The sequence below is a fragment of the Oryx dammah genome, unplaced genomic scaffold (assembly GCF_014754425.2).
Source record: "Oryx dammah isolate SB20612 unplaced genomic scaffold, SCBI_Odam_1.1 HiC_scaffold_16, whole genome shotgun sequence".
Classification (NCBI taxonomy): Eukaryota; Metazoa; Chordata; class Mammalia; order Artiodactyla; family Bovidae; genus Oryx; species Oryx dammah.
In genome coordinates, this window is record NW_024070200.1 from 11,829,274 (window position 1) to 11,839,795 (window position 10,522).

At 38.9% G+C, this 10,522-nt stretch overlaps 1 protein-coding gene across 3 annotated transcripts; it reads left to right on the plus strand.

Annotated features, from left to right (window-relative positions):
* Nucleotides 1-36: 36 nt before the first annotated feature.
* On the plus strand, nucleotides 37-10,305 carry GON7 (GON7 subunit of KEOPS complex). Of its 3 annotated transcripts, XR_005723782.1 has the most exons (3): nucleotides 37-308; nucleotides 6,219-6,378; nucleotides 6,709-10,305. XR_005723782.1 is itself a non-coding variant. In XM_040256600.1 (2 exons), the coding sequence occupies exons 1-2, from the start codon at nucleotides 101-103 to the stop codon at nucleotides 6,802-6,804; spliced, it is 249 nt and encodes an 82-aa protein (XP_040112534.1). In that variant the 5' UTR covers nucleotides 40-100; the 3' UTR covers nucleotides 6,805-7,116. The 3 variants fall into 3 exon arrangements, 2 of the variants coding, with proteins under 2 accessions (XP_040112534.1, XP_040112533.1); XM_040256600.1 differs by lacking the exon at nucleotides 6,219-6,378 and having other exon boundaries at nucleotides 40-253; nucleotides 6,709-7,116; XM_040256599.1 differs by lacking the exon at nucleotides 6,219-6,378 and having other exon boundaries at nucleotides 41-308.
* The last annotated feature ends 217 nt before the right edge of the window (nucleotides 10,306-10,522 follow it).

Below are 10,522 nucleotides of genomic sequence, written 5' to 3' on the forward strand. Positions count from 1 at the left end.
AGTCAAGCCTCTCCCTTCTCCGCGCCTGCGCCCGCCGCGGGATGGTTTCCGTTTCCGGTGGCGCCTCACTGTGGCGCGCTCCTGAAGCGTAGCGGTCGCTATGGAGCTGTTGGGCGAGTACATCGGACTGGAAGGGCAGCGACAGCAGCTGCGGGTGCCCTGTGAGGCGCCGGGCGTCACCGACCCTTTCCAGAGCTTGTTGTCCGGTGTGGCTCAGATGAGGGAGCTGGTGACTGAGCTCTTCGGCTCTCAGGTACAGCCGGAAGCACAGGACCGGGGGACGGCGGCTCCCGACGAGGCCTTGGACGGTGAGCTCTCAGACGGTTCAGGGAGCGACAGGAGGGCGGGCAGGGGCGCCCGGAGTAGGGGAAATCTGCTCAGGGAACCCGTATAGAGCGACAAACTTGGAGAAGGTGAGCCTCGGGGGAAGAATTCCAAATGAAAAATGCTATTTTCACCAAATTTGGGCTGTACCTGGACTCATTTAGCAGGACTGCTTTTCACGATTCTCTTTTCATTTATGTCACACAAAAAACGTACTGAACACCTACGGCCCTGTGCCAGTCTCTGGGCTGAACTCTGGAGAAAGAATGACGTGAATGCGACTCAGTTCCTGTTCTTGTGGAACTCTATGGGAGGTTAGACGGACAAACATTCTTATTAAAGAGTAGAAGCAATGACCCTAGGCTTCTCTGTAACTGTTGCAAACCTAGAGAACCCAAGAAGGCTTCAGAGAGAGCATGACTTCTAAGCTGGGCTTAGAAGGATGGAAAGGAATTTTCCCAGGCGTGAACTTACAAATATGTTTGGAAGACCGCCATCTATTACAGAATAGGAACAGGTTCTGAAGATTGGAATAGATTTCAGATGAACAAGTCTTCACTGTCAGGGACTCCTTTCATTTCCCAGTGTGGTAGGTGCAGTTTGAAAGCAGAAATGGAAAATTTAACTGTATTCTTAAGTCTTGTCTTGAATACCCTGAGCTGAAGAACCTAAGAACTAAATATTGGAATCGGGGCTTACTTTCCCTATTGTTGTTGTTGAGGTTCAGTCACTCAGTTGTGTTAAACTCTGCCAACTCCATGGACTGTAGCACACCAGGCTCCTCTGTCCTTCTCTGTCTCCCAGAGCTTGCTCAAATTCAGGTACATTTAAACTGCAATGCCATCCAGCCATCTCATCCTTTGTCTCCCCCTTCTCCATCTGCCCTCAATCTTTCCTAGCATCAGTCTTTTCCAGTGAGTCAGCTCTTTGCATCAGGTGGCCAAATTATTGGAGCTTGAGCTTCAGCATCAGTCCATCCAATGAATATTCAGGGTTGATTTCCTTTAGGATTAACAGATTTCATCTCCTTGCTGTCCAAGGGACCCTCAAGAGTCTTCTCCAGTACCACAGTTCAAAAGCATCAGTTCTTCAGCACTCAGCCTTCTTTATGGACCAACTTTCACATCTGTACATGACTACTGAAAAAACCATAGCTTTGACTACACAGACCTTTGTCGTCAGAGTGATGTCTCTGCTTTTAATACACTGTCTAGGTTTGTCATAGCTGTCCTTCCAAGGATCAAGTGTCTTTTAATTTCGTGGCTACAGTCACTGTCTGCAGTGATTTTGGAGCCCAAGAAAATAAAATCTGTAACTGCTTCCACTTTTTCCCCTTCTATTTGTCATGAAGTGATGGGACCGGGTGCCATCTTCTTTGTCTTTGAATGTTGAGTTTTAAGCCAGCTTCTTTACTCTCCTCTTTCAGCTTCATCAAGAGGTTCTTAGTTGCTCTTCACTTTCTGCCATTAAGGTGGTATTATGTGTGTATCTGATGTTATTGATACTTCTCCTGGCTCTCTTGATTCCAGCTTGTGCTTCATTAAGCTTGGAATAAGCAGAGTGACAATATACAGCTTTGATGTACTCCTTTCCCAATTTTGAACAAGTTTGTTGTTTCCTGTCTAGTTCTAACTGTTGCTTCTTGACCCGCATACGATTTTGGGATTGGAATAAAAACTGACCTTTTCCAGTCCTCTGGCCACTGCTGAGTTTTCCAAATTTGCTGACATATCAAACAGCATCATCTTTTAAGATTCTAAATAGCTCAGCTGGAGTTCTATCACCTCCATTAGGTTTGTTCATAGTCCTAAGGTCCACTTGACTTCAGACCCCAGGATATCCAGCTTTAGGTGAGTGACCACACCGTTGTGGTTATCCGTGTCATTCAGACTTCTTGTATAGTTCTTCTGTGTAGTCTTGCCACCTCTTAATTTCTTCTGCTTCTGTTAGGTCCTTACCATTTCTGTCCTTTTATCATGCCTGTCTTTGCATGAAATGTTCCCTTGGTGTCTCCAATTTTCTTGAAGAGATCTGTCTTTCCCATTCTATTATTTTCTGTTTCTTTGCATTGTTCATTAAGAAGGCCTTATCTCTCCTTAATATTCTTTGGAACTCTGCATTCAGAAGGGTATATCTTTCTCTTTCTCCCTTGCTTTTCACCTCTCTTCTTTCCTCAGCTCTTCGTAAAGCCTCCTTGGACAACCACTTTACCTTCTTGCATTTCTTTTACTTTGGAATGGTTTTGGTCACTGCCTACTGCACAGTGTTACATAGTTCTTCAGGCACTCTGTCTGCAAATCTAATTCCTTGAATCTATTTGTCACCTCCATTGCATAATCATAAGGGATTTTATTTAGGTCATACTTGAATGGCCTAGTGATTTTCCCCTACTTTCTTCCATTTAAACATGAATTTTATAATAAGGAGTTCATGATATGAGCCACAGTCAGCTCCAGATCATGACTTTGTGGAGCTTCTCCATCTTAAGTTGCAAAAGAACATAATCAGTCTGATTGCAGTATTGACCATATAGTGATGTCCATGTGTAGAGGCGTCTCTTGGGTCATTGGAAAAAGGTGTTTGCTATGACCAGTGTGTTCTCTTGACAATACTCTTAACCTTTGCCCTGCTTCATTTTGTACTCCAAGGCCAAACTTGCCTGTTTCTCCAGGTGTCTGTTGACTTTCTGCTTTTGCGTTCCAGTCCCCTATGATGAAAAGGACATCATTTTTGGTATTAGTTCTAGAAGTTGTAGGTCTTCATACAACCAATCAACTTTAGCTTCTTTAGCATCAGTGGTTGAGACATCGACTTGGATTACTGTGATGTTGACTGGTTTGCCTTGGAAACGAACCGAGATCATTCTTTCGTTTTTGAGATTGCACCCAAGTACTGCATTTCAGACTCTTGTTGACTATGAGGGCTACTTCATTTCTTTCCAAAGGATTCTTGACCACTGTAGTAGATATAATGGTCATCTGAATTAAATTCGCCCATTCCTGTCCATCTTAGTTCACTGATTCCTAAGATATTGATGTTCACTCTTGTCATTTCCTACTTGACTGCGTCCAGTTTACCTTCCAAACATTCTTGGTTTCTATGCAATATTGTTCTTTACAACATCAGACTTTACTTTCACCACCAGACACATCCACAGCTGAGCATCATTCCCGCTTTACCCCAGCTGCTTCATTTTTCTGGGGCTATTAGTAATTGCCCTCTGCTCTTCCCCAGTAGTATATTGGACACCTTCCAACCCAGGGGCTCATCTTCTAGTGTCATCTTTTTGCCTTTTCATATTGTCCATGGGGTTCTCTAGGCAAGAATACTGGAGTGGATTGGCATTTCCTTCTCCAGTGGACCACGTTTTATCAGAATTCTTCACTATGACGCATCCATCTTGGGTGGCACTGCGCAGCATGGCTTGCAGCTTCATTGAATAACGCAAGCCCCTTCACCATGACAAGGCTGTGATCATGAAGGTGTAACTCCTCTGTAGAGGAGCTTAAACTGTACTGTACTTTCCTTTTCTTTCCATCTTGTTTACATCTTAATAGTGCCAGATAATATGATAGAATCAACTCAGAATATTATGTGAATTTCAGACAGTAGATTGTTTCCATCAGCATGAAGTCCTGGTTCTTGGCTCCAAAAGATCCTCTCTAAACCATTGAAAATACTGTCATTGGAATAAGGACAGGTACAGATGGAGCCATTTAAAAAATGACTTGCTGGAAAAATAACTTCTACTCTTTCTGCTAATAATGGGTCAGTAATATCTTCATATAAGAGGACATGCTTTTGTATGTTTAATCAAGTCCCCAACGAGTTTCAGTTAGAATTTCCTTTGTTGAAAATGGTAGAGGGACTTCCCTGGCACTCCACTGGTTAAGACTATATGCTTCCACTGCAGGAAGCACGTGTTTGATCCCTGATTGGGGAACTAAGATCCTTCATGCCCTGTGGTGCAGCCCAGAAAAAAAAAAATGATGGTGATTAAAATGATGAATTTTATCTTATATGAATCATATCTCAATTAACAAGTGCAAAATTTTTTTAATGTAAATATTATAAAAGTGATAGAATGCAATACTAAAATGACAAATGGTGATCATTTTTTCTGTATAGGAATACTGAGTCATGGTGTTATACACCTGGTACTAACAGTGTTGTGGGTCAGTTATACTTCAGTTGAAAAAAAAATCATCATAATGACCAAAAAAGACAATCCAATTGCCAGGCGTGCAGAAAACTTGAAGAGACAGTGCTCTGAATAAGATATACAAATGGCCAGTAAGCACATGAAAAGATGCTGAACATCATTGGCTTTTAGAGAAAGGCAAATCAAAGCCACAATGACATAGCATGTCATACCCACCAGGAAGGCTATAATTGTAAAGAACAGTGTTTTGACTAGGATGTGAAGAAATTGGAACCCTCATACATTGCTGGTGGAAATGTAAAATGGGGTACCTTCTTTGGAAAACACTTCGATAGTTCCTCAGAAAAGTTAAATGTAAAATTATTATTCAACCCAACAGTTCTAGTCCTAAAGTTATACTCCAAGTTCTCCCAAGACAGCTGGAAACATGTTCCCATAAAAACAAATGCACACGTGTTCATAGCCGCATTATTGATAATAGCTAAAAAGTAGAAATAACACAAATATCCATCATCTTATGAGTGGATATACAAAATGTGTATCCATACGGTAGAATATTCCTCAGCAACAAAAAGGAATGAAGTACTGATAAATGCTATACAATGTGAATGAACTTTGAAAGCATAAGTGAAAGAAGGCAGACACCAAAGGCCATATATTTTGATTCATTTATATGAAATGTCCAGAACAGACAAAACTGAAGGGTTAGAAAATAGACTTTTGTTGTTCAGTCGCTCAGTCATGTCCAACTCTTTGCAACTCCTTGGACCAAAGCACACCAGGCCTCCCTGTCCATCACCAACTCCTGGAGTTTTGTCAAACTCATGTCCATTGAGTCAATGATGCCATCCAACCATCTCATCCTCTGTCGTCCCCTTCTCCTCCACTCAATCTTTCCCAGCATCAGGGCCTTTTCCGATGAGTCAGCTCTTCACATCAGGTGGCCAGAGTATTGGTGCCTAGCATCAGTCCTTCCAATGAATATTCAGGGTTGATTTCCTTTAGGATTGACTGCTTTCATATTCTTGAAAGCCAAGGGACTCTCAAGAGTCTTCTCCAACACCACAGTTGAAAAGCATCAATTCTTTGACACTCAGCCTTCTTTATAACTCTTATATCCATACATGACTACTGAAAAAACCATCGCTTTGACTATATAGACTTTTGTTGTCAAAGTGACGTCTCTGCTTTTTAATATGCTGTCTAGGTTTGTCATAGCTTTCCTTCCAAGGAACAAGCATCTTTTAATTTCATGGCTGAAGTCACCATCTGCAGTGATTTTGGAGCCCAAGAAATTAAAGTCTCACTTTCCATTGTTTCCTCATCTATTTATCATGGAGTGATGGGACTGGATGCCATGATCTTCATTTTTTGAATGTTGAGTTTTAAGCCAGCTTTTTCACTCCTATTTCACTTTCATCAAGAGGCTCTTTAGTTCCTCTTCTCTTTCTGCTATAAGGGTGGTGTCATCTGCATATCTGAGGTCATTGATATTTCTCCCGGCAGTCTTGATTCCAGCTTGTGCTTCATCCAGCCCAGCATTTCTCATGATACCCTCTGCATATAAGTTAAATGAGGAAAGTAGATTAGTGGTCGCCAGGGGCTAAGGGGAATGGGAAGTGAAAGTGAAAGTCGCTCAGCCATGTCCGATTCTTTGGGACCACATGGACTGTACAGTCCATGGGATTCTCCAGGCCAGAATACTGGAGTGGGTACCCTTTCCCTTCTCCAGGGGATCTTCCCAAACCAGGGATCGAACCCAGGTCTCCCGCAATGCAGGTGGATTCTTTACCAACAGAGCCACAAGGAAATCCCAAGAATACTGGAGTGGGTAGCCTAACCCTTCTTCAGCGGATCTTCCCGACCCAGGAAGGGGAAGTGACTGCTAATTGGTATGAGATCTCTTTCTTGAAAGATGAAATGTATTCTAGAGTTAGTGGTGATGGTTTTATAACCTAGTGACTATCTAAATCAATAATCTGTACACTTTGAAAATGAATTTTATGGTGTATGAATTATATCTCCCAAAAAAGTGATAGATGGGAAAGGTTTTCAGCATCATAATTCCTGCAGTCTTTTTAACTGTACATATTGCTGATTTGATATGTGCGTTGTTTTATTAATCCCTGAAGTGAAATAGTCTCATTATCAACCATTTTAGCTATCTATATTTCTTTCAACCACTGAACATATTGTCATACAACAAATATTTGTTTTAAAAGGTGATGATGAAGATGATTCAGAAGATGAAAATAACACTGATAACAGAACTAATTCAGATGGACCATCTGCAAAACGGCAAAAACCATCTTAACTAGCTTTTATGAAATTTAAAAGACTGCTACCATATTTTATTTTACCACACACTGACATTTAAGGAAGACTTGTGCTCTAATTTGGAAAGCGTTTGTTTTTTTCCCTGGGACAGTTTTGTCAAGGAGGAAACTTTTCTGTGTTCATCAAAGAAAGACATAAATGCATAGAAATGAATCCCTTTTCTTGGGTGTGAAGTAGGTTTCAGATCATGGAAATAAAATAGACATTTAATAATGTATAATATCCAGTAAGTTGGCAACTGAATTCTTACTTTATACTTTTTAAATACCCATTGGATTAAATTGTGTGGTGTCCACATGTTTTAGCTTCTGCTTCTGTTATGAAAATACATGTCAAGGTTTATGGACAATAACATTTCAAGGAACTGACATGAGCAAGTGATGAAAATGAGGTGTTAAATTTAAAAATGGCAGGTGCTTCCTTGGTGGTCAAGTGGCTAAGACTCTGCATTCCCAAAGCAGGGGGCCTAGGTTCCTTCCCTGGTTGGGGAACTCGATCCTGCATGCTGCAGCTAGAGTTTGCATGCCACAACTAAAGACCCAGCATGACGAAATGAAGACTGAAGATTCTGCATATGCCACAACTAAGACATGGTGCGGCCAAATACATTAATTAATTAATTAATTTAAATTTTAAGAATGGCAGTTCCATGTAAGTAGAAGGAAAATGGAAATAGTGAGAAATACTGAAGGGAAGGAGAGCCCTTGATAGAGAGCCAAGAAAATCTTGAATCCACACCTGAACTCAATATACAGACTTCTGGAGATGATACCACTCAACAGATAGATGTTTAACTTGTACCTTAAGAGAGTCAAATTGGGGTGGGCTTTTATGCTGGTGATACGCTGTTTATGTTAACACAGGTATAAATCTTTAGGTAAGCAACCTGTGTTGACTATAACTTAAGATATTTCATGTCATTCTGTAGTCAGACTTTGATTTTGCTTAACAAGGAACTATCAGATCCTTTAAATACATATATGTATGTATTCCTAAAATGTGTGTGTATATGTATTCCTTTTCTGCTTGTCAGAGGGACTAAGGTATTTTTCATTTACTACACATATAAATGTTTCCTGATTCATTTTGATGGCTAAACTACAGGGAATCAAATCAAGTAACAGGTACCTATTGAAACACAAATAGTCACAGAATTTTAGAGTTGGAAGTAATCTTACAGATTATATGATTTACTCAGAGATGAATTGAATCTTAGATATTTTCCTTGAGTTACAGAACTTATTGGCAGAGCTGGGTTATACACACAAGATTACCATAGTACTTTCGCAATTACACATTCTGAAATCTGTAGCTTACAAAGTACATGGTATTAAGGAAATTGAATTTACACACATTTTTATATGTTTAAAGTATTGTTTGAGTTGGAATATCAGGCCTCTACCAAGTACTCTTATGTAATTAAAACAATACCAACTAGAAAAAGTTATAAATGGTCAGAAATTACCTTGTTTGTTTAGTTTGTGATATGTCTCTACTATTGGAACTTCAGGTCAGTTACTGATTTACAATAATCTTTTATCTTTATACACTCCTTAGAAAAACTTGGGACTTCCCTGGTGATCCAGTGGTTAAGACTCCAAGCTCCCAATGCATGGGGCCTGGTTTCAATCCCTGGTCAGGGAACTAGATCGCACATGCTGCAACTAAATATCCCAAGTGCTGCAACTAAGACCCGGCACAGCCAAATTAAAAAAAACAAAAAACAAAAAAAACCAACTTAACCTGTGAAATTACAATAGTTCATAGTTTTAAAGTAATACCTGAACTTTGCTCCTGAACATTTTATCTCCTTTGTTTAGTAAATATGTTTATAAAGAAGAAATACCAAGATATTCATGCTTGTGGTTCTGGTGTTTGGAGGTCTGGGTTATAAGTCTGATGGATCTTTTTCTGATTCTAATACTGTCTTCATAAGTGAGCCACATGTATGACAAAAAAGGTTTTGAAGGTGTGAGGGACTAGTTTGAAGAACCAGTATAAGAGAAATGCCTTGCTGATTTTCTAATCTGCTGCCTTTAAAAGGTAATAACAATAGCCACAGACATACAGGACACAGTTAATGTCTGAAACAGCTTTAGTAAAAGTAAAGTACTTTCATAAAAGAAAGTCAACCCCACAATCCTATCTAAAAATACGCTTGATGCTAGACTGAGATAATCGTTTAAAATATGAAACATGGAGTTTTAAATGTGAAATACATGGGCATATACAAATAGATGTGTGTTCTAAAAGTAAGTGCTTTTGTGTCACATTAAGAAATACTTCAATAAAGTTCTGTGACCAAGGACAAGAACTTTTACTCTTTTATAATAGGTTGCTGTTGCTTGGCTACAATATTAGTTAGGAAGTTTGAACAAACATTTCCTCCAGCAGAACTTTCTTGGCTTCTGAGATGTTAAGCCTCATACTATGTGTTTCTGTGGAGCCTAGCCCCCTGTATTGACTCCTTCATGTTACGAAGTGTAGTTTATTAGAATTATTTCTTTAAGCTGCTTAATTTTTTTAAACCTTTATTGAGAAGACTTGTATTTTTAAGCAAATAGAGTTTATGTTTTCTTCCAAATGGGACAATTGGTTGGAGACATCTGCGGCTCTCAGATCCTATTTAGCCTATTAAAGTTACACCTATTCCTCAATATAATTAATTCATTTTACAAACATAGTGTATCATTTTTTATGATGCACTAACATACTGCAGTAAGTGATAACGTATAAGATATGATAACATACTGCAGTAAGGCAAATACACAAAACATCCTGAAAACATAGGCTTTTTAACTCACTTTCAACCACTATGTTGTGATAAAATGATTACAAGAAATTCCAGTTTGAACTTACCCTGGTGGGCAGCTGAGCACCACCAAGTTAAAACTGTACTAGAGTTTGCAGTTATGTAACTATGGTAGTTACAAATAAATTAACATGCTTGGGGAAATTATGATCATTTTGTGATTTCATCTTGCATACTTAAGTATATAGTAAGATTAGCATGTAAAATTATTATAGAAATTGGAGGATATTTGTAAAATAACAAATGAGAAACAAGTTGGTTAGTTTTTGTGATAGAGTTGGGTTCTTTTCTCACTACTTTGAACATAATTTCAAGTAGATTCAAGATTTTTAGTGTATAAAATAATATTTAAAAAAAAACACAAACTCACAAAATTACTAAAAGAAAATGGACTGAGTTTTTTTTTAATAGTATCAGAATGAGTAAGGATACCTAAGCAAGACTTTAAGAAAGCCAAACACTGTGATAGAAAAGATTAATAAATATATTTATATGGTAATAAACATTTCTGAACAGTCTGTAAATGAGGTTAAAAGACAAAGGTAGGGTAAAGTATTTAGTGTTTTCAACAGAAATGACCAAGAACTAATATGCCTTTTATAGCTCTCATGTGTACCAGTCAGAAAGACATAGAAATTTCACTTCAAATAAATGAAAATTAAAACCACAACACAGTATCATTTTTTTACTTTTCAGACTGAAAGGTCAAAAGTTTTGATGCAATATTGAGCTGAAAATGGTGTGAAATCTATAAGATGCTGGTGGTGAGAGTGTTAATTGGTATAAGCTCCTTATAAGTCAAGTTGACTCTGTCAAAATTTAAAGATGCATGCTCTTGGGCCCTATCAGCAATTTCACTGATAGAATTTATCCTATGGGTAATAGCA